Source organism: Asparagus officinalis, chromosome 7, assembly GCF_001876935.1.
Source record: "Asparagus officinalis chromosome 7, Aspof.V1, whole genome shotgun sequence".
Lineage (NCBI taxonomy): Eukaryota > Viridiplantae > Streptophyta > Magnoliopsida > Asparagales > Asparagaceae > Asparagus > Asparagus officinalis.
Window position 1 is genome coordinate 97,657,406 of NC_033800.1, and position 25,030 is coordinate 97,682,435.

At 38.2% G+C, this 25,030-nt stretch overlaps 1 protein-coding gene across 3 annotated transcripts in view; it reads left to right on the forward strand.

Moving 5' to 3' along the window:
• Positions 1-24,426, forward strand: part of LOC109848279 (probable LRR receptor-like serine/threonine-protein kinase At5g10290) — a 31,952-nt gene extending 7,526 nt beyond the window's left edge. The window contains exons 5-12 of one of the 3 annotated variants that reach the window (XM_020417704.1): positions 9,160-9,303; positions 9,402-9,473; positions 9,616-9,681; positions 9,823-9,893; positions 10,012-10,155; positions 10,315-10,656; positions 22,166-22,560; positions 23,902-24,426. In XM_020417704.1, the coding sequence (XP_020273293.1) occupies positions 9,160-9,303; positions 9,402-9,473; positions 9,616-9,681; positions 9,823-9,893; positions 10,012-10,155; positions 10,315-10,656; positions 22,166-22,560; positions 23,902-24,216 (1,549 nt within the window). In that variant the 3' untranslated portion in view covers positions 24,217-24,426. Of the gene's footprint in view, positions 1-9,128; positions 9,304-9,401; positions 9,474-9,615; positions 9,682-9,822; positions 9,894-10,011; positions 10,156-10,314; positions 10,657-22,165; positions 22,561-23,901 lie in introns of all 3 variants that reach the window. The other 2 variants (XM_020417705.1, XM_020417706.1) reach the window with 2 other exon arrangements.

Below are 25,030 nucleotides of genomic sequence, written 5' to 3' on the forward strand. Positions count from 1 at the left end.
GAACAATGCAAATTTTGATGATCAGAAAATAAGTGTTTCTGGTTGGTATCGACATCAGAGATCTGATCGAAAAAGAGGGAAGAAAGCAAATGAGGGATTCAGATCTCGAGTGAAGTGGTTGGAATCGGAATCAGAAATCTGCTTGAACGAGGGTCGAGAGGGAATAAGAGTCGAGAGGAAAACTGGTTGGAGTTTAGTCGAAGTTAGGAGTTAAAATTAGAGACCGAGTCGAGGTCGAAGGTGGAAGCGTCTGCTCAACCCAGCTTTGATACCATGAAAACTAGGGTTTCATATTAACTAAATTAATCTTAATCAGAGTACAATCTACTATGATAATATCTCTACAAATACTACTAATACTATAATGACCAGTCTACCCTTTGATATTGATACTACTTGCATTAACAGACCCCACTGCCCCCATGCTAGATTCGCCTCTAATAGGTAGTCTTCTTCAATTTACACACTTTTTCTTTCCTTTATCCTGAAGCAAATCCTGGTGGCACGTATATATAAAATCTACAAGAAGCCCATCTAGAAGTGTAGTTTAACATCCACTGGATGTATTCTCCTATTCTTGTTTGCTTCACTTAGCAGCAATACACTGACTGTATTCATCTTGGGCACTGTCACAAAGGTTTCCTTCTATATGGTATTATCCTGTTCTATGTGAAGCCTTTCAAAAGTAGTCTACCTTACTTGATGATGCAGAACTTGTTACGTTGAACTAGCTATTTTCCTTTAGGTAAATCAACAATGTCTATAGTCCCATTTTGAATTAGTTCCATCTTCTCTTCATCCATCTCATTTGTCCTCTTTGGATCAGTGACTGCTTTAGAAAAATAAGAACATGAGTAGAAGAAATGAACAATAAGGAAGCATGATAGGATGCAAACATGCACTTAGGAAACAAAATCAAATACAAGATCCTAAGTTTACGTTGAACTTTGTAGAGAGCCCTACACAAAAATTAACAGTCTTGAGAAGTTAATATAATGTTGGGATTTAGATTCGAGGGCTCTAATTGAGATGATAGTGGTTTTACTAATTGAAGTATTTTTCTACTTGCATCTGGAGTAAACCTATACGTTAGTGTTTTTCTTAGTAGTTGGGCCCTAACAAAGTTAACACCTTTATTAGTTTCTGGTATACAAGATGAGGCACCGGAATCAGAGTCAAGAATGAGAGTTTATAAAGCAGCAAATGAAGTTGAAATTTGATAAGGTAATTTTCCATGGAAATATATCCGAAGTGAAGTATTAGTCTGAGAAAAATGATTTATGGTAAAAAGGTGATTTTTTAGAACTATATACTTTTTAGAAACAGATGTATGTATGTATGCATGTATGTATGCAAATTTTTTGGATGACAGAATAACCAAGACATCCCACAAACAGCTTTTGCATCAAGTTTATCATGTGAAGGTCAGAGTTTCGAATACACTATAAGCACCCAACACATGAAGAGTCACCATGAAGGAGATAGTGTAAATGCATTAAGGAGGAAGGAAAAGAACGGGAAATTAGGTGACTTCCGATTTATAAGGTACATTACTACTGTAATAGCAAGTGAACAATACGCCTTCCAAATATAGGTAGATAGCATAATGCCGCAAACAACCTCAAGCAAATGTCTGTTTTTCTTCATTGTCCCTAACTTTGGGTATAGACACTTGGTTCGTGTAATTCCATCTAAATAGTTCTACTTTTGCCAGGAAAAATACTTAATTGCATTGTCTGAAGGATTATTTTACGTTATCCCAAATTGATTCTCGAACATTTTTGCAGCATAATTTTATTACTTTCTGCACATCATCTTCTATCTTCATCAAGTAAGAGTGCAACTCGGTAAATGAGAATAATCATACGCGAAACCGATCAACCTGGTTTTAAGTAATGGCGAAAGGTCGATATGCATTAGCTAAGACCGTACACATCAACTAACATCGATTCAAATTGGCTAACATTTGTACATGTCGACCAACATCAATACATATGAGCTATTTAGAGTTTTAGTATGTCAATCCGATTAAGCCGAAACAAGTCGATAACTTTGATATAGATTCATAGACTAATAACTAGTGTTATATTAGAGATATCAGCAGGACATCAGTGAATACAAAGGTCGTCATTAACTTTCTTTACATGTTTGATACTTACCGATCTGAAGCTATCAAAACCTGAGGTTTGAAATACCAAAAGTTGATTTGATGGTGTTATATTGGAAAAAAGATAAAAGAGAAATCAGTGATACAACGATTAAATTAACTCATTATATACAATGGCACTTGCAATCTGAAACTGTTGAAACCACCAACTCTCTCGATACCAAAACTAATAAAGACAAACTAGAACATAGTCCAATACCAAGATATTTTTAACCTTGGTGATAACTATTGAAAATGATCTTTAATGAGAGAAGGCCTGAAACATCTGAGTGAATCACACTCAATTTAAGTGCCTCCTTTTTGAAGGAAAAAAGTTCGAGAATCTTTAACATGGTGATGAATTTCATACGTCAAATATTGAATAGAGACACACATTTAACAATCTAGGGATTATTTAACAAAGAAAAAGAACGGTGATCTAGTCTGAAATGCCAAAGACTAATTTCAGCGTATCATTTTCTTATGTCAATCACAAGTACTAGATATAAATGCCACAAGTTGTCTAATACTAGTAAATAGAAGAAAAAGAATCATTAGCTGCTCTTAACTTGATCTTTTACAAATTGGAGACTTAAGGTAGACAAAAGAGAAGAGTTATACATCATATGACTAAAAGTCGAGTTCAGTGTTATCAAAATGCAAGGCACAATGCGGGGCACAAAATCAGTTTACATGCACATGCGCAATGCGATGCGTGCGCCCCCAAGTGAAGCGAGCTGCACTATACAGAAATTTTCAGGATATACGAACATGCATAAAGAAAGTTGTGGTCATGAAACTTCACATAAAAAAGATGTCAATGACTCAAAATAAATAATATGAATTACCAAAGTCATAAATAGTGTCTTCGTCATAATCCTAACACACTCAAATAGTTCACTAATATCGATGAAAATTAAGTAGTCTACTAAAAAAAGTAAATAAGTAGCAAGATAATAGTCTAATGACTCTAATCATCCTCCTCGACATCATCATCCCCTTCAAGGGGAATATCCTCCTCAGTTTCCTCTTCTTCGTTAAACTATTCTTCATTTTTCGACTCTGAAACCGGTTCCCTCCTCGATGACGAACCACCACCACTCGAAGATCCCTTCCCCCTACTTGTCGACCTTAAATATCTAGCATCATCCTCATCAGCTCATATTACATCTCCTACAATACCAAATGTAAGGTCATCCTCGCCCTCGACCAAGTCATTTTCTGCATTGTCACCTTCACCAAATTTCCCCAGCAACCACTCGTTGCTTTCATCTATATCAGACAACTTGATCAGATCAATGACATCTCTATAGTCAAATCTCTCCTTCAAAGCTTGGTTATACTTGCAGTATACAAGATCTTGCATCCTTTTATGATCCAATCTATTCCTCTTCTTGCTGTGTATTTGTAGTTCATACAAAGTAGTTAATTCAATATACTATATCTTTAAAAGGTATGAATCAATTTTGTTATATTAAAAGAAACTTAACATACTTGCTCAAAAGTACTCCAATTTCTTTCACAACCTTAGGAGCTACAAGTCAAGCTAACTCTTACAGCAAGCTTTTGCAACTCTGGAGCTGATGCACCGTAAGACTCCCACAAATCAGCTGTCAATATAGATTATTAGATAGTGTTAGCAGCGTATTTTTATTTCCTATAGAACATGTGATAAATTGAGGAATAGGTTATTGACATTTACCTGGAGACTTCTTTTTTCGGTTTCTCTTGGCTATATCCATACCAAAAAGACTTTCGATATTTTTGTGTATATCTAGCTGTTTATCGACCTTGTCTTGCTCATTAATCAAGGTTTTAAATATCGGCCGATAATCCGATATTATCCCCGAGTTATCGGTTTTGAGAGCTTTCCGATAGGATAAGTTAGAATTTAAATCGGTGATCTTTTTTTAGGGTTTATCGGCGATAATGCGGCGATAAAGGTGATTATTGGCCGATATTAGCAGTTCTAAAATTAGAATTATCGGGCCACACTATTAGGTTGTGATTTTGGGTAATGGACAGTTTTTGAGTGAACTTGAAACCCGACACGACCCGTTCTTTACAATAAAACTTAAAACTCGATTAAGTAGCCCTAATCCTCTGTTCTCTCTCCCCTCATTTGTACGGTTGTGCCCACTGCCCTAATCCTCTGACTCTGTTTCTCTTTGGACTCCGTCGACCTTGACGCTCGCCTCCGCCGACTTCGACGCTTGCCTCCGCCGACTTCGACGCTCGCCTCCGCTCTTCTTCGGACTCCGTTGACCTCAACGCTATCAATTTCGACGCTGCTCTCTCATCAACATTAACTTCATCGACTGATGTTGTGCTCTCTCCATCGACGCCATCATCAACTGATCTGATTGACTCGACGACGTTGAACGACGCTGAGCTCTCCATCGATGCCGAGCTCTCTCCATCGACGCCATCATCAACTGTGACTTCGAAAGTTTGACTTGGACTCTCCATTGACGCCACGCCCTCAACACAACTTCTGAAGTTGTAGTAACAAATAATATTCACCATTTAGTTGGTTTTTTCTCTAGTTATTTAGTGAAGGTTGAGAGAATTAAAGTGTGGAGTATGGTTAGATTACAATTTGGGGCATTATATTATATATACACAACATACGGTATATCACTCCGATAAATACTACTTATCCCCGATATATCCCCGATTTCCGCTATCCGATAAGGATTTTGGCCGTCCGATAAATCCCTGATAACCGATATTTAAAACCTTGTCATTAATGGGCACCATCTTCTCAATAACTTGATAAAGGCCTTTCATAACCTCATTATCCCCTTGTATATTAGGGTGATCATAGGAAAATACAGGATTAAGGTAATATCCTGCCGCGTGCAAAGACTGATGAAGTTGATCTTGCCACCTCTTATCAATGATCTAAAAAACAAGTGCATATTTTGTTGCATCATCATTAAAGGCTCTTTCAATAGCCTCCTTCGATCTATCCATCGTCTCATAAATATAACCCATAGCAAGCCTCTTCTCATTGTCAACAAGCTTCAAAACATGGACTAGAGGAGCTGTAAGCTTAATATATGAACAATATTGTTCCAGAAAGAAGGCATGTGAACTATCCTCTCAGTTGATTTGTCCTTTGGATCTCTTACCTACTTACTTTGTTACCATTTCTCTAAGTTGAACATCTTCCTGAGATTGCTTTTTTGCTTGTGGATGTTGGACAAACTACAAAGTCATAAAGGAAGTTACAAATTGTGTCATTGCCGGTTGGAGGAGCTCTCTGTAGTTAGTCTGGTCTCTCATCAATTTTAAAACCCACCCATGTTAGTAGATGAATCCTGTCAGCTCCATAGCTCGACTCAAGGTCGACTTCACAGATGGTAATTTGTCAATATCCTTCAACATAAGATTGATACAATGAGCAATACATGAGGTCCAATATAAATGATGATATTTAGCCTCCAATAATTTTCTTATATCAAAATTAAAATCATGATCAGAATTGAATAACATGCATAATAAATTACTCATAATGAAAATGAACTCAATATCTAAAATTTTACATGCTAGCTTGAGACTAGAATGATTATTTGTAACAATCTGCACCTATGAAGCACGGACACGCATAACATGAAGCCGTGTCGTGTCGTGTCCGTGTCGGACACACGTGTCGAACACACGTATCCTATGTATTTTTTAGGATTTGCCTCGTGTCAGCGTGTCGGATGGCCGTGTCGGATCCGTGTCCGTGCTACATAGGTATTTTTTAGGATTTGCCTCGTGTCAGCGTGTCGGATGGCCGTGTCGGATCCGTGTCCGTGCTACATAGATCTGCACAACATTCTGAGGTCTTATCAGCTTAATCTACTCATCAAATATTTGATACATTCTTTCACTCGTCTTAATCTCCTCGGAAGCATCAATAGAAGAAAGAAATACTGTATAAAGAGGAGAATTTGTGAGAAAATTGAACAATGACCTATCCTTCCGATCACTCCAACCATCTGACATGAAAGAACAACCTTTGGTGACCACACCTCTTTATGAGGTTTCAGAAAATCTTCGGTGTATTTTTTCTCCTTAAGCAAAGTCTCTCTTAAGTGGTGGAATGTCTGATGTGGCAAGTTAGGCCCAAAAGCTCCCACGGATTTCAACATAATTCTGAATGACCTAAGTCGTGCTGCATTAAAAGAAATGTTGGCTTGATATCACCAACAAGCAATGTCTTTGTGCACTTTAGCTATTGCATCTTTTTTTAGGCTTTCATCAATACATGTTTGCCTCAACTTACGTCTTCTATCATCCTTACCGACCTCTAGCGCTAGATCAAATGTGAGACATGCATTTATCGGCCCTTTCCTCTTTGTTGAAGATCCCCACACTATTCAAGCCTAAACTTTCCTTCCTCTTGCTGTTATGGAAGATGATCTACGAGTAGGAGCCAATGGACATTTCCCCTTGTCTCTAGTTGTTTGTAGTTATTCCTTTTCAAGCTCCTCATCTTCATCGATCTCTAACATATTTTCATCTCTAAGTTTCGGAAGGTAATCATCCATAGCTTGTTGTCTTTTGGCACTCTCTTGCCTTTCTTCATACTCTTTTAGCTCTTAAAGTACATCGGGAGGGGCTTTTTGACAAAGGGAAACATTTTGCGTTTCTTGTTTGCCGCAATAAGATACTCCTTTTATCTTGATATACCGTCATTTGTGATCTTATTACAAAAGATGCACTTGTGCTTGTTGGCATTTCCTTCATCCATAAGTGAAGTGTATTTCCACGTAGGATCATGTCTTCTCCCACTACCCGCCAGTGAAAACATACCTAATTACACAAAAACACATAAATTAACAACTATACTACGTAAGTACATAGATTTAGGGAATCACACTTCTACTTTAATTTTTATTATTTCATAATCATACAAATTATACATAATCATATTAGTGTATTGCATCAGTAGCAATTACATCACTAACAATTACATTGCTCATTTGCTATTTACATATTACAAAAGGAAAATTGGCTACGACGGCTAGTAGCAACAATATTCATGAGTCTCAAAACAATGTTAAATGAACAATATAGCAACAAATATCTAATAATCATATTAGTCTCAAAACAATGTTCAATGAACAATATAGCAACAAATATCTAATAATCAACCAAATCTTTGGACTGTTACTGCAGCAGTAACAGTACTCCCATTGTAGTAACAACAGTACTATTACTGCAGCAGCAACAGTAAGGCAGTCGGTTCAAAAGAAAAAGAAAGAAAAAAGAAAAAGAATTAGAAGAGAAAGGAGCTGTAGCAGTGAATTAGGGGGAAAAGAAAATAAAGAAAAAAAAAACGGAGAAGAAGGAGAAGAAGAGAGACTGACCTTGGCCCCGTTGCCGTGCGTTGTTGCTCCGACCTTTTGCGGTGTTGTTGTTGCCGGCCTTTTGTAAAAGTGAGAGGAAGCAGTGGAAAAAAGAAATCCTAGCTCTAGTTGACCAGATTAGGTGAGGTAAGTCTAGTGGGAATTGGGTCTAGACCTGATAACCCGCTATTTCTAAATTAAAAAAACATGTTAACCCGCTATTTCTCAAACGCACGCCCCACGCAATGCGCGAGGCGCTTGAGGGACGCTCTCAGGCGCGCGCCTGAGGGAAGCACAACACCCCGCACTTGATGCGGGACGCTGTGCTTGCGCGCCGCAGCGCATCGCGCCTCAGATCGCCTCTAATAACTCAAATCGCCTCTAATAACACTGGTCGAGTTGAGAATCCAAGAGTGCTGGTAATTTTGGACACCCATGTGAATAGCAGGGCATATCTGAGTGCGCAAGAGCTGTGGATGAAGCTGATACATCCAGTTAATTCAATAGTTAACAAATTCCATCACGTTTAAGTAATATATTCAGTAGGCGATGCTGTGACTTTAGAAGTTGACAAATGTTGGTCAAGCGCAACAGTTACAAAGCTGACCTTTGAGATGGTACAATGCAGTATGGACTAGTTTGGGCCTTATTATAGATTTGTTATCGTCACTATCATTCATCAATTTTAGTGAGCGACTTTATTTTCTATCTCCCAGGAGATACTCTGGTAAATCTTCTGGTAAATCTTGCCTTTCCTGAGCGTATACGTCAATTATCGTTATCACCTGTTGTCCCTCCGTCCGCTAGAACTATATCCATTTCATTGAAACTTTGTGGGAACTAAAGATAGTGCCAAAGACTCTTGGTCAGGAGCCACTTACTATATTCCTCTAGATTTGAGAGTAGATGTTGAAGAGCAAAGAGAGATCATCTTTCCCAGAATTAGTCCATGTTCAATTCATACTCTAATTTAATCCCTCCAGAGAATAAAAAAATATGATTCTTCTGCAGTTGCTTTTGATACTGTTGGACACCATGTGCACACTTCCATTCCGGCAACTGAGAGTGGTTCAACTCCTGCCTCCTGCCATAGGCGTTGGGTTGTAGAAAAATAAGAAGCAACACTCTGATCCCCTCAAAGAAGATTATAAAACTTCCGGTGGATCTGGGGAACAGGAGCCAAACTTCTAGATTCTGCGTCTCATTATTTCTCTTTCCCATTCTGTGAGAGTTTGACTAATAGAAGAAATCATTTTTCCCGACAACCAAAACTCCATCATTGCGTTCTCTTGTTCTCGATTCGCGTTCTTCAGATTATCTTTAAACTCCAATTTTTTAATCTTCCTTAAATGACATTCCTTTTGGACAAATATACATCCACGCTGAATGAGACCTCTCCAAATAACTTTCATTGTCTAACTTAATAGAAGTGATTTGGAGGTTAGAATGTTTACTCCATGGAATAGCCTGAACACACACATCACTCACCAGATTAACAGATTTGTTGATATTTCTTTAACTCAAGCTCATTTCAGCTTATACAAGGTGTCTAGTTCCTGGAAATATTCAGGTTATCTTTTTTTATTAAAAAATGGAAAAGAAAAATGTTTCTCTCATGAATTGAGGCTAACCATCTGCAGGTAATTTATTCCATTGCATAAATTTATGCAGATCTTTGCCTGGTAACAAAATAACTGGTGAAATTCCAAAACAGTTCGGGAATTTGTCAAGCTTGACAAGTTTGATCTTGGAAAATAATCAATTAACTGGAGAGATTCCAAGTTCTCTCGGGAACCTCACTAAGCTTCAAATTTTGTAAGTTGGATCATATGTCTACCTTCTATATTAATATATAAAATTTAAGCCCACCTGATTCTTAATCTGAAACTGTGATTTGGTGGTTGCATAAGCAGGATTCTGAGTGAAAATAATCTCAATGGAAATATTCCTGATTCTCTTTCAAATCTTTCAAGCTTAAACGATGTGTAAGTGCCTTAATTACAAAATATTTATGTTTCTTTTACTAGTTTATTTTATATATATCCTTTAGCCAAGTTGAATAATATGATGTTAAAGTGGGTTTGTCTTTCTATAATTGACCATACACATTTTTGGTTTCACTCGCAGTCGTCTAGCATTCAATGATCTCACTGGTCAGATACCTGATCGTCTGTTTAGAATTGCCAAGTACAAGTATGGATAATTCTGTGACCCCTGATCTTTATGCTAACATTATCTTTAGTCGATCAAGACTATTGAATGATATTATGTTGGTTGCTTGTCTCATTTTTATGTCTCAGATGGTAGTGCCTGATGAAATCATTATATTGACAGTTTTACAGGGAACAACCTAAATTGTGGGACAAAACTTGAATTACCTTGTGCATCTAATTTATCTGATGCTGGTAAGCTACAATATTTTTGGTGATGTTATTTAACTCGATTTTCTCTAAGTTTATATAATAGTGAAACATTAGGTTTTGACTAGAAATCCTCACATTTCCCTATCCTTAATCTTGACAGGAGGATCTCATCATTCAGAGCTTGGTGCAGTACTTGGAAGTATTGGAGGAGCATTGGCGCTCCTTATTGTTGCCGGGGTTGCACTTTTCCTGTGGAAGCGTAAACGGAGAGGCTATCGGCGTGAAGTTTTTGTTGATGTTGCAGGTTTGTCCTTTGATTCTTCACTGGACTTATTGTTGCAGTGACTTTACAATTGTTCAATACAATTAAATTCCTCCCCTTGAGATTTACTCCGACAGTTCAAACTGCAACATCTTTTGATTCCTCTTTAACCAGAGATTTTGTCTACATTGTTATACACAGGTGAAGATGATCGACGAATTGCATTTGGACAGCTCAAAAGGTTTGCATGGAGGGAATTGCAAATTGCAACAGACAGCTTTAGTGAGAAAAATATTCTTGGTCAGGGAGGATTTGGGAAAGTTTATAAAGGAGTCCTTCCAGATAATACAAAAATTGCAGTAAAGCGATTAACTGATTATGAAAGTCCTGGCGGAGAAGCTGCATTTTTGCGTGAAGTTGAATTAATAAGTGTTGCTGTTCACAGAAATCTTTTAAAGTTGATTGGTTTCTGTACAACACCTTCAGAGCGGCTTCTCGTTTATCCTTTCATGCAGAACTTGAGTGTTGCCTATCGCTTAAGAGGTGAAAGTTCATGCCTTTTTTACGTCCTTCCATTTATTGATGACTCATGATGTCTTTATGAGCATTTGTCACTTGCTAGATATTTTATATAGTGTTTTACTGACGTACCTCACACCGTAGACTTTGCAATACATATAATTTTGTATTCATGATCTGTTGATTAATGTGTTATCCCATGTGTCTCCACTGTTTTCTCCTCTCTTCTAGTTCTTTGTTCATGTATTATTGGTTTGCTTTCCTAGCCCTAACGTCATTGGTAATATTAACTAATCTAACGCAAGCTTGAGTGCCGTGTTAAATTTTTTGATCTCATTTAATATCTTATTTTTATATTTTATACTATATTTACGACCTTACTGTCATCTTGATGTGGACTGAGAATCTGGAAGAAGTTTTTCTGTTGATTTACTTTTATTCCCTACTTAATACTGTAAACCGTTGTGCAGATACCTACTAGTGATGTTCTAGAGTAATTATTTTATCATGCTTTACAAAAGAAAAAGTTATGTGTAGACTCTAAAAGACTTGTCTACTTAGTGGCATGGAAACGGGTACCGGTACGGGTGTGGGTACAGGAAGGGGACATGACAAATGTGTAAAAGGTAGGGTACGGAGACACAACTACATATTTATATTGAAATTAATAATTTACATGAGATTATTATTGTTTTTCAATTCATGTGTTACTAGAATTGAAATTCCTATCATATTTTAAAGTTTTTTTTCTCATTATGTTTAGTATATATTGGACTAGACAACCAAATGACCATTTAAAACCATAGTTTTTGAACTTGGGTATGCGCTTAAACAAACCTGACCCACGTCTAACAAGTAACGAGTTTCAAAAATGATGTGAAGTGTATGATATATGTCAAGAAGTGTATGAAAAGTTGTTGGGCGCAGAGTCACGCCCACCGCCGCGGAAGCGATATCACCTGAGAGAGAGCCCTGGTTTTTGTTATCACAAAAACACAAGTCAACCTCTATATTCTTGTTTCTCAAAGGAAACGAGAATAGATAATGAAATTCTTATTTCTCAAAGGAAACAAGAATTAAAAGTGATATATTTCATCAAAGTAAAATATACACTCTTCCTCTCATCAGCTCTAAGACCGAATATTGAGGGAACCTATAAGCAATAGCCAACACCCAGAAAACAGTAAATACACGAGATTTACGTGGTTCGGCAAACTTGCTTACGTCCACGGGAGGGGTGAGGGGAGATTCCACTATGAGAAGAACACCGACGACTTGTACAATCCACAAGCTCGTCTCTAAGAAAAAGATCTAATTTTTACCCAAAAGAAATAAACCTCTCTTTTGTAAAATCTCTCTTTTTCCTCTCCTCAAAACTCTCTTTTTCTCTCTCAACAACTGCTGCAAGTACTCTTTTTCTTCCTCTACTCAGCAGTCAAAAGAAAACTACGATTTTCCCAGCAGCTTTTCACCAAGCCGCTGTTCCCTTTAGCCTTTTGTTCCCTGCTGCAGCGGACTAAAATTTCACCCACACACAAAACCCTAGGTATCATAGGTATTTATAGGAGATTGATGCGGTTAAAAACAAACAAAAGTGGGCCTTGGCATTTACCCGCTGGGCATTGACCAAAAAAACTCCTCACGCACACTTGGGTGGCCCCCACTTGCACTTGCCACCGGTGTTCACAATTCTCCACCTCGTACATCATTTGATAAACCTCAAATTTTGGACGAACACCAGAAGAACACTGTGACCACCTTGGTCAACATGTCTGCTGGATTCTCATTCGTATGCACCTTCATGAGAGAAATATCACATTCCTCTATGACGTCCCGCACGAAATGATACCTGACATCGATATGCTTGGTACGAGCATGATGAACTTGATTCTTCGCCAAGTGAATCGCACTCTGACTGTCGCACCACAAGTTCACGTTCTCCTGCTCAATTCCCAAATCGTCTAGAAGACCCCACAACCACAATGCTTCCTTCACTCCCTCCGTCATGGCCATGTACTCGGCCTCTGTAGTAGAAAGTGCCACTGTAGCCTGTAACATCGATCACCAACTAACTGGAGCTTCATGTATCCTGAATACATAACCAGTAGTAGATCGCCGTCTATCTAGATCTCCCGCATAATCTGAGTCAACAAACCCGTCAATCTGACATGTATCTCCACCAAAACACAGACCCGTATCCGTGGTACCTTTCAAGTACCTCAGGACCCATTTCATCGCTTCCCAGTGCGTCTTTCCCGGATTCGCCATGAATCTGCTAACCACACTAACCGCCTATGAAATATCTGGACGTGTACACACCATGGCGTACATCAAACTGCCAACTGCACTAGCATAAGGAACACGCTTCATGTGTGCTTTATCTTCCGTTATAGTGGGAGATTGTTTACCTGAAAACCTAAAGTGTGAAGCCAATGGAGTCGTCACCGACTTAGCACTTTGCATCCCGAACCTCACGATCACCCGCTCTATATAGCCCTTCTGACTCAAGAACATTCGCCGATTCGCCCGCTCTCTTCTAATCTCCATACCCAGTATTTTTCTAGCAGCGTCCATGTCCTTCATCTCGAACTCTTTACCAAGTTGAGATTTCAACCTATCTATCTCCACCCCGCTCTTAGAAGCAATAAGCATGTCATCCACATACAAAAGGAGATAGATATAATCACGTCCACGAAGCTTCCGAATGTAAACACAGCAATCGTAATCACTTCGGGAAAATCCATGCTTCAGCATGAAGGAGTCAAATCGCTTGTACCACTGCCGAGGAGATTGCTTCAGTCCATAGAGTGACTTCCTCAAGCGACATACATGATGCTCCTTATCCTCAACCTTGTAACCCTCAGGTTGATGCATGTAGATCTCTTCATCCAAGTCTCCGTGCAAGAAAGCTGTTTTAACATCGAGTTGTTCCAGCTCAAGATCACCATGAGCAACAATACTCAATAGCACCCGAATAGAAGTGTGTTTCACCACCGGAGAAAATATCTCATTGTAATCCACACCTTCTCTTTGTGCAAACCCTTTAGCCACTAGCCTCGTCTTGTACCTTGTACCACCGAGCTCTGAAGGATCTTCCTTTCTCTTATACACCCACTTACAATCAATAGTTTTTCTTCCTACGGGCAATGGGACCACCTCCCATGTTTGGTTCTTCCGGAGAGATTCCATCTCCTCCTCCATCGCAGCCAACCAACTCACTATTCTTATCTCGAGTAGCTTCCTTGAAGGAGACCAGCTCATCTTCCTCCACCGAGAGTGCGTATTCAACCAAATTAACATGCCCATAGTGCTTCAGGGGTTGATCAGCCCCCAGCTTCTGTACCTGCTTGTATGCTCGCTTTGGCCTAGTGGAAGCCAAAGTATCCTCGAGCTGCTGTTGTTGCAGTACCTGTGTATTCTCCTGCTGGACCTCCTCTTACTCAAGCTCATCATCTACCTGATTTTCCACTTGAACATGACTAGAACCTGGTTGGTCTTTAGGTTCTATCTCAATAACCTGGGACTTTGAAGTCCCAACAGTCCCAACACCATCATCCTTGGGCGCCCTAGCAATCATGGATTTTTCATCAAAGGTAACGTCCCTGCTGATCACGAACTTTGAATCTTCTGTACACCAAAGGCGGTAGCCTTTTACGCCCTTTGAATACCCCAAGAATATCGCCTTCTTGGCCCTCGCGTCAAGCTTTCCCTCGTTGACGTGATAATAGGCGGTACATCCGAAAATTCTGAGCCTCTCATAATCCGCATGTTCCCCTGACCACACCCTATAAGGTGTATCACCATCCAATGTCGAATGTGGAGAACGGTTCACAATGTAACATGCTGTAGCCACCGCTTCCGCCCACCATTTGTTGCCCAATCCAGCATAAGATCGCATACTCATTGCCTTCTCCCGCAATGTTCGGTTCAGTCTCTCCGTGACCCCGTTCTGCTGTGGTGTTGACCTGACTGTCCAGTGTCGAACAATGCCCTCCTGATCACAGAACTTCTTGAAAGCACCATCTACATACTCTGTACCGTTGTCAGATCTCAGTGTCTTCAATTTCTTGCTCGTCCTGTTCTCAACCATTGCTTTCCACTTCTTGAATGTCTCGAATACCTCATTCTTATGCTTTAGAAAATAAATCCAAACATACCTAGAATAATCGTCTATGAACAAGACAAAATACCTGGAACCACCCTTGGAAGTTGTCTGAGCCGGATCCCAAACATCTGTGTGCACATAATCTAGTATACCTCTGCTCTTGTGATTGCTTTTTAAGAATTGGACCTTGTGCGCCTTTCCATACACACAATCCTCACAAAAATCCATGTAAGGTTTCTTCAGATTCTTCAGCAAGCCCTCCTTACCAAGCAGATCTAGACCCTTCTCTGACATGTGCCCAAGCCGCCTATGTCATAACCGTGTGTGCTCACATGGGTCTCCACCCCTTCTCTGACATGTGCCCAAGCCGCCTATGTCATAACCGTGTGTGCTCACATGGGTCTCCACCACTTTCTTCAGTTCCAACCGCTGCATCTCCTGTCACCGTCGTACCCGAGAGAGTATATAGATTACCGTGACGAACACCCTTCATCACTGTTAGGGAACCTCGAACAACCTTCTTCACTCCCTTCTCTGTAACAATCTTGCAGCCATCGGAGTCCAATGCACCCACTAAGATAAGATTCTTCCGCAAGTCGGGAACGTGCCGCACGTCCGTTAGGGTTCTGACCACTCCATCATGCATCTTGATTTTTATATCACCGAGCCCCACCATTTTACAAGCATGGTTATTCTCCATTAATACGGTTCCACCATCAATGCTTCTATAGGTAGTAAACCACTTCCTGTTTGGGCACATGTGGTAAGAGCAATCCGAATCAAGTATCCACTTACCGGAGATGTTTTCACCATCCGTAACAATATAGCATTCTTTATCGCTCCCTTCCTCCGAGGCATAACTCGCCTCTTCCTTGCCTTCTCTTCTCTCGGTCTTGTTCTTTTTTCCACCTACTCTCTTGTTAGGACAGTCGACCTTGAAATGCCCAACTTCACCGTATTTGAAGCACGCCACTAGGTTCTCATAAGACTTCGGCAGAGATAGAAGTAGTAGAAGGGCCTGATCCTCGTCTTCTACAGTCACATCGATGTCCTTCAGGTCCGATATAATCCTATCAAACTTGTTGATGTATTCCCGGATTGATGAGCCCTCCTCCATCTTGCAAGTATACAATTTGGATTTTAAATAGATCCGGTTCGTTAGACTCTTCGTCATGAATGTGCTTTCTAACTTCGACCACACGCCCGCAGCCGTTTCCTCTTCATCTACCAAGAAAGCTACATCCCTTTCAAGGCAAAGGATAATCGACGCCCGTGCTTCCAGATCCAGCTCTTCCCAATCCTCATCCGACATATCCTTGTGCTTCTTCTAATTCCCGCCAAAGCTTTGTGCAATTTCTGCGAAATCAACGTGTTCTTCATCTGCATCCTCCAATAGGAAAAATCATTCTTCCCATTGAATTTTTCAATCTCGTATTTTTCCACTTTAACTGTTTTACTTGTTGACGCCATTCTCCGCTTGTATTAATAAATCTGCTTCTCTCAGGAAATTGTCGAGCACCACCTCAAACCAGAAGCTACACCACTCCCAATCTGATTAACAGCTCTGATACCAATTGTTGGGCGCAGAGTCACGCCCACCGCCGTGGAAGTAATATCACCTGAGAGAGAGCCCTGGCTTTTGTTGTCACAAAAACACAAGTCAACCTCTATATTCTTGTTTCTCAAAGGAAACGAGAATAGATAATGAAATTTTTATTTCTCAAAGGAAACAAGAATTGAAAGGGATATATTTCATCAAAGTGAAATATACATTCTTCCTCTCATCAGCTCTAAGACCGAATATTGAGGGAACCTACAAGCAATAGCCAACACCCAGAAAACAGTAAATACACGAGATTTACGTGGTTCGGCAAACTTGCCTACATCCACGGGAGGGGTGAGGGGAGATTTCACTATGAGAAGAACACCGACGACTTGTACAATCCACAAGCTCGTCTCTAAGAAAAAGATCTAATTTTTACCCAAAAGAAATAAACCTCTCTTTTGTAAAATCTCTCTTTTTCCTCTCCTCAAAAAAACTACCCCAATTACCTATGCTCAGCCGCCAAAAGAAAAGAAGCAAAAATAAAAAATTCTTATTTCTCAAAGGAAACAAGAATTAAAAGTGATATATTTCATCAAAGTGAAATATACACTCTTCCTCTCATCAGCTCTAAGACCGAATATTGAGGGAACCTACAAGCAATAGCCAACACCCAGAAAACAGTAAATACACGAGATTTACGTGGTTCGGCAAACTTGCTTACGTCCACGGGAGGGGTGAGGGGAGATTCCACTATGAGAAGAACACCGACGACTTGTACAATCCACAAGCTCGTCTCTAAGAAAAAGATCTAATTTTTACCCAAAAGAAATAAACCTCTCTTTTGTAAAATCTCTCTTTTTCCTCTCCTCAAAAAAACTACCCCAATTACCTATGCTCAGCCGCCAAAAGAAAAGAAGCAAAAATAAACCTTCTGCACTTTTTTTTCTTCCGCAGCTTTTCCCCACACACTGTTCCCGCACAAAAAACCCTAGATGATAAACACATAGGTATTTATACATAGTGATGCGGTTATAAAATGAAACTTGGGCCTGCTTTTACCCGCTGGACTCGGTGCCCATAGAGCACACGTGATTTGTGCCAGGCTGGCACACGCACGTTCACAAAAGTGTTTTAAATAAAGGCATATATTATATAATTAAGTACAGGAACGTGTCTGGTACGGGTGCAGCTTCATGATAGAACTATCCGGATAACATAGCTCTGCTACTTTAGTTGCAACCTTCATTGCGAATCCAGTCTTAGGCCATTCAAATTGCAAAATGTCTATTTTCATGTTTGTTTTATAACATTTAGAATGGCAAAAAAAAAAAAAACTACTGAATTATTGTGAGTTTTCTCGTCTATGTTGCATGGTTGTAAGTACTGTCTCAGATGTTTCAATATCTTATAAAATTGGTGTGTGAGATTTAAAGTGTTCAACAGTTTGGATCTCGGTTTATATGCGAAGTAACCATTTTCTTTCTGATATGCTGCTTTTTAGTTTCTCGTTGGATTGCCTTGCTTTGTGATGTATCATCGAGAAAAGTTGAATTGTACGTGTTTTTCATGTTTAGATGCCTACATGTTGTTGATCATATAAATGAAATAGATTTTAGGTTGGAATGGATTATTATTGGTTTTGATGGAAGGTCAGTAGTGGCCAATTTGTTTGCCTTTTACACTCTTGACATTCAGATTTACATGTTATGAGATAAATGAATGCATACTTTTTGAATGAGTCAAATATCTTCTACCATTTTCTTTATAGTATGCTGCTTTTTAGTTTCTTAGTTGATTTCCATTTGATGTATAAACGAGAAAAGTCGAATTGTTTGTTCTTTTCTTGTTTAGGTGCCTAAATGTTGTTGGTCAGATAAATGGAGTGGGTTCAGTTGGAATAGTTTATTATTGGTTTTGTGGGAAGGTTTTACTTCTAGATTTTTCTGGAAGAAACTTTCTCTAAGTTCTACTTTGTAATTACTGTTCTTTTGCCTTTTACACTTTGAGTTGAGAATCACCACGTTAGGATATATACGAATTCAAAATTTTAAATGAGTCAAATATTATTTAAAAAAAAATCCCCTTTGTTGGTTCTTAATGCGAGCATTAACATGTTATAAAAAATGAGTTAAAAATTTTAAAATAGGTCAAATTATCTCAGAAAATTCCTGTTCAGTGGTTCTTAATTTCAGAGCCAACATGTCATAAGATAAATGACTTGAAATGAGAGAAATATATATCTAGAATTATGTGATAGTTATCTGACATGAACATGATTAGTTAAATAACAATGATTATCTGTTGAAAATGACCGTGTTGATGAAAATGGACAAAGCACCATCCTACCTTGCAGATGGGTATACTGAAGCAACTTGCACCTTAAGTTTCGTACTATTGTACCTTGCAGATTGTTATATAAAACAAGGTTTTCCTAGGGAAATTTAGTTTCTTATTATTGTACCTTGCAGATGGATATATGACGAAACATGCACCTAAGAAAATTTAAAATTCTTATTAGAGTGTAAATTACACTACACTCCCGAGAATTTTCAGCGATTTGCAGTAAACCCTCAATTACTTCCAAAATCGCATTGAACCCCCAATAACTTTTGCAAGAAACCCCCAAGTTAACATTGTTACATCTGACATGGCACATGCAACTCACATGACTTAAAATGACCAAAATACACCTAAATTTTGAAGAAAGACCCTTTATGACCTTTTTTATATTTTCAACCCTAAAAACAGAAATCTCGTCTTTTGTCATTTGTTCTCTTGCCCGTGCCTAGGTTGGAGTCCAGGACCCTAATTTTTTTTTGCTGAAATTTTCCTTCAAAATGCCTTTTATGTTGTTTTTTTCCTAATTTATGGGGGTTATTTGCAAAACGCGAAAGCTTAGTAGGGGTTTTCTGCAATCCCAAAAGTTATTGGGGGTTTAGTGCGATTTTGAAAGTAAGTGGGTGTTTACTGCAAAATGCTGAAAGTTCTTGGGGGTTTAGTGTAATTTCCCTTCTTATTATCGTACAAGGAGAAAATGAACAATAAAAGTAATTAATTAATGGCGGCTTATGATTCTTCAATGAAATGAATTATATAAATGTTAGAGGGTGCTTGCCGTGCATAACAAAGAAAGATGGTTCTTTCTCTTTTATCTTGTTGAATAAATCCATGCATTCTTCTATGAAGGACACGGTTTCCCTGAAGTAATTTTTGTTTCCATGAGGCTTTCATGTTTGCAGGATTGTGCCTTTATTTCAGTCCCTTGTGTTGGTATTTCACTCTCTCCAGCATGAGTTGTAGTATTTCATAGATAGAGCTTTTTTAAGTTAGGATATATTGCAGCAAAACTGCCCTACATTGCAGTTCCTTTATTCTTTCCTTTGGCTATTACAGTTTTTAAGAAAGCAGAGTATCTCTTAGAGCTAGTGAATCCTTTAAATGTTATCGCTTTTTCCACATTCTACTTAGATGGAGGGTAATGACTGGAGCTTATTCTGAGTAGCTGTGGAGCAACTAGTATATATAGACTGCTATGAGGCTGGAAGGCCTCCTCAACAAGGATGGTTTTGTAGGAAAGGCATATTAAAAACATCTGGGAAATGTTGAAGAACTATTGTCAATATTTAGGGCAAACTGTTGGCCTTTTGAATCTTTGCATTGTGTTAAGTAACAGTTACTACAAAAAAGCCCAAGCTTATGGATTATGAGCTAACAATGAGTCACAAGCAATTCTACCATCCTAAACTAGATTTGTTTCCTGTGACTCTTCATGTTTGTCTTTCCTGACATCGTTAAAAGTATGTATACCTCTCTATTATCCTTGATAGCTTGAGAGCATGTTGGAGTTGGAGAACTTCTGAATAGTAACACACGATTGTTTGAGGATGTAGATGGGGCTTTTTGAGCCTCGTCTTCTCTTTATTCCTGTTAAGGAATATATTATAGAAATCTATGATATTAGGAATAATATATTTGGAATATATGATTGAGAGATATTAGGGATATGATTGAATATGATTTTATCTCATACCTATTTTGTAATATCCTCCTAACCTCTATTTGAGAGAATTTAGAGTTAGATAAATAACATAATCTTGGACTTTTTCTATTTTTCTACGTGGTATCAGAGCCAAGTTCTTGATCCTAGAGAGACCTCTTTCTTCTTCCTCTACATTTGTTTTCGGATTTTTTAAAGAAGGATCATTTGTTGTTGAATCCTTCAAGGAAGGATCATTTATTGTTGGATCCTAAAAAGAACTATTTATTGTTGGATCCTTAGAAAAAATCATTTGCTGTTGGATCCTTCAAGGAGGGATCATTTGTTGGTGGATCCTGAAAAGGATCATTTGTTATTGGATCCTAGAAGGATTATTTGATTGGTGGAACCCTAGAGGGGATTAGTTGATTTGAAGCCATCCAAGTGAAAAAATAAGAAGGTCAAGTTTACTTCGACGCATCGTCGTATATTAGAGTGTGCACTTTTTTGTAACAAGCTGGACATGTATGATATACATGCTCCACTTTGAGGGGGAGTATTAAGGAATATATTATAGAAATATATGATATTAGGAATATATGATTGAGAGATATTATGGATATGATTAGATATGATTTTATCTCATACTTATCTTGTAATATCCTTTTAATCTCTATTTAAGAGAGGTTAGAGTTAGATAAATAATATATAATCTTGGCCTTTCTCTACTTCTCTACAATTCCTAAGTTGCATGGAAACAGGTACGGGTGTGGGTACAGGACATGGCAAATTTGTAGAATGTTTTTATATTGAAATTAATAGTTTACATGAGATCCTTAATTGTTTTTCAATTCCTGTGTAATTATAATTGAAATTCATGTTACATTTAAAGTTTCTTTCATTATGTTTATTGTCAATTGGACTAGACACTCAAATAACCTTTCAAGATCGTAATTTTGAATTTGGGTATGGGCTAAAACAAACCCGACTCTAGTCTAACAAGTAACGAGTTTCAAAAAAATGATGCGAAGCGTATTGGCTAAAACAAACCCGACCCTAGTCTAACAAGAAACAAGTTTCAAAAACATGATGTGTCTTAAACTAATGTATGCATATCTCCAAGGAATGTCCATGAAGTTTGGATATAGGAACGTGTTGGGTATGTGTCCAGTATGGGTACGGTTTAACTATAGATGTACCTGGGTAACATAGCTTTATTCCAAATGCTCTTTTATTTTGTCTGTAAACTTCAGATCTCTTAGTTTAATTCCTGCAAATGCCATGATTACATTTTGTGAGATCAGAGAGACTATTGGCAAAACATTGAAATTGGAGATCACTAGTCTGATTTTCTGCTATGACATGACATAGCTCAGATGGCTAATTGGAAGGCCAAATTCTTGTGTGCATGATAAAATAACAATAGAGGAAAAAAAGCTAATAGGTTTGAAGAAATTCACTACTTTCGTTTGGTTTACTAGGCTGTAATAACTACTAACAGTATTTATAGAATGACTCACATTGAGAGTTTTCCTTCAGCTTGAGTTATTGCTTTTTCTTTCTTTTATTGTTGATGTTTGTGGCTGAGATATCAGTAAGGCATGTTCTTTCATTTTGGACATGTTACAAGTATGACTTTGCTCAACTTATTAAAGGGACATTTGTACAAACTGATAGTTTGTTGCCAATCCATTTTGCAGTTCTATCACATCATCTGGAATGTCAGACATTTTGTGCATTTATATCGTCGGTTCTTCATTTTGTATCTGCTCCTTTAGTTGCTATTGACTTTTAGTAGCTTTGTCAGCAAGTTATATGTTGTATTGGGCTTATGGCTGATATAGATTTTACAATTGCACCTTTATTTCGAAAAGTATGACCATTCATTGTTTAAAACCTAGTGCAGACTTTAAACCCGGTGAACCAGTGTTGGATTGGCCTACAAGAAAACGTGTAGCTTTGGGAACAGCTCGTGGGTTAGAATATCTTCATGAACATTGCAATCCCAAGATTATTCACCGTGATGTGAAAGCTGCAAATGTTTTGCTTGATGAAGATTTTGAAGCGGTAGTTGGTGACTTTGGCTTAGCGAAGTTGGTGGATGTAAGGAAAAGCTCGGTAACAACTCAAGTTCGTGGGACTATGGGTCACATAGCACCTGAGTATTTATCTACTGGGAAATCATCTGAAAGGACAGATGTTTTTGGTTTTGGGATTACGCTTCTCGAACTTGTTACAGGGCAACGTGCGATAGATTTTTCACGCTTGGAGGAGGAAGATGATGTGTTACTTCTTGATCACGTAAGATCATTCTCACCTATTTTTTGGTTGTCTTCTTTCTTGTGTAAGTAGGTGTTGGTTGGAATTTCAGTGGGTAAAGTGGTAAAAACAATTTCGCTGCAGAAATTTTTCTGTTCCAACCTATATTGGCAACTTCTTAATTTGTTGATTTTGTTCAGGTTATTTGCACCTAATTACCCCAAGTTTACTCTAGTTTTAACTTTGGTACCCCAAGTTTTTTTTTGCCCAAAAAGATCCCCCCATGTTTTGCCTTAATTTTTAACTTTGATGCCCAAGGTTTTCTTTTGCCCAAAAAGTACTCCAATGTTCAAGAAATTCTACCTTTGATACCCCAAACTTAAAATTTTAACTTGATACCCCAAACCTAAAAATAAATTTAACAAATATTTAAGTTACTGTATAAAAGTTAAATATTGTTGGGGTTTGAGTTTTTTCTTTTTTATTTTTTGGGAAAAAGTTATAGTGGCAACTTCTTAATTTGTTGTTTTTGCTCAGGTTATTTACACCTAAATACCCCAAAGTTATACTCTAGTTTTAACTTTGATACCCCAAAGTGCTTTTTTATCCAAAATAATACCCCAATGTTTACCTTGTTTTTAACTTTGATGCCCAATGTTTTCTTTTGCCCAAAAAGTACCCCAATGTTCAACAAAATTTAACTTTGATACCCCAAACTTAAAATTTTAACTTGATATCCCAAACTATAACAAAATTTTAAGTTACTATATCACAGTTAAATTTTGTTGAACTTTGAATTCCTTTTTTTTCTTTTTTCTTTTTTGAAAAAAGGAACTTTGGAGTGTCAATTTTAAAAAGGGGTAAACTTTGGGGTATTTAAGTGCAAATAACCCTTTTTCTTAAATTCAAAATTATGGTTTCCAGTTAAGTAAATATCTATTTTTCAAAAATAAAATTTGCATTCTACTTTTCCCTCAGTAGATGTAGTAACAGCTTAGCAGATAATTTTAGTAGGATAGTGCTGAAGAAGGGACTTAACTATTTGTGCTGTCAGAACACAAAGATATGCAAATATGTGGTATGATGAAAAATGTTATGTTAATGATTAGACAATAGAAGTGTTATAACAAGGCGATCCTTTGATTGAGTAATTGATGTTATCCACTCTTTTGATGTGGTGTTTTGTTAACTAGAAACAACTTTTTCTTCGAATCTGTCAGGGAATCAGCTTCATTTTCTTCTGAACGATAGTATTTGCATCTGAAGAAACTCTTTCACGTCATATTAAAATTCATTACCCTATTCCAATTCTACTAACAATACAACTTCTAATTGATCTTTTACTGATATATTATGTCTCATTCTTGCTTTCTGCTCCAATAGGTGAAGAAACTGGTAAGAGAGAAGCGCCTCGATGCCATCATCGATCGCAACCTGAACAAGAACTATGACATCGAAGAGGTAGAGAAAGTGATCCAAGTGGCTCTTCTTTGCACGCAGGCAACGCCAGAGGACCGGCCTTCGATGTCGGAGGTGGTGAGGATGTTGGAAGGGGAAGGGTTGGCGGAGCGATGGGAAGAGTGGCAGCAGGTTGAGGTCAACCGTCGCGAGGAATACGAGCGCCTCCATCGGAGATTCGATTGGGGGGATGACTCCATTTATAATCAAGACGCCATTGAATTATCTGGAGGAAGGTAACGAATCATCTGTAATGAAAGAGATTTCCACCAGTTTGTTCGCGTGATGTATCATATTGTTGTATGGACGTGTTATCACTGGCAAGCCTTTTTTAATTAGGAAATCCAGTAAATATGTCTTATTTCAAAGTTATATGTTGTTATTGTTATTATAACCTTTATCATTATTTTTTCTTTTGTGTTAATCGCTGATTGACCCCTTCTATTGTCACCTGATTGTGGATAGACCTGTTGGATAGTGGATTCCTAATCTATTTTGGTAACATGAGGTTATTAGGATTCCTAATCTATTTTGGTTTTCCTCTCCTCAAAAAAACTACCCCAATTACCTATGCTCAGCCGCCAAAAGAAAAGAAGCAAAAATAAATCTTTTGCACTTTTTTTTTTTCCGCAGCTTTTCCCCACACACTGTTCCCGCACAAAAAACCCTAGATGATAAACACATAGGTATTTATATATAGTGATGCGGTTATAAAATGAAACTTGGGCCTGCTTTTACCCGCTGGACTCGGTGCCTATAGAGCACACGTGATTTGTGCCAGGCTGGCACACGCACGTTCACAATTCTCCACCTCGTACATCATTTGATAAACCTTAAATTTTGGATGAATACCAGAAGAACACCGCAAGCATCATTAGAGAGATATCCATCGGCTAAACTAGGCCAGACCAGCTGCGTCACTTTACCGCGGCTGCCTACGTACCCTCTACCGGGATCAAACTAACCGTAGTTCTGTAATTGTTCTCCATATAGTCTCCACCTCATCCCATCACCGCCCCGAAGGGCCATGCCTTCTTGGGCAAATCAACAAGGG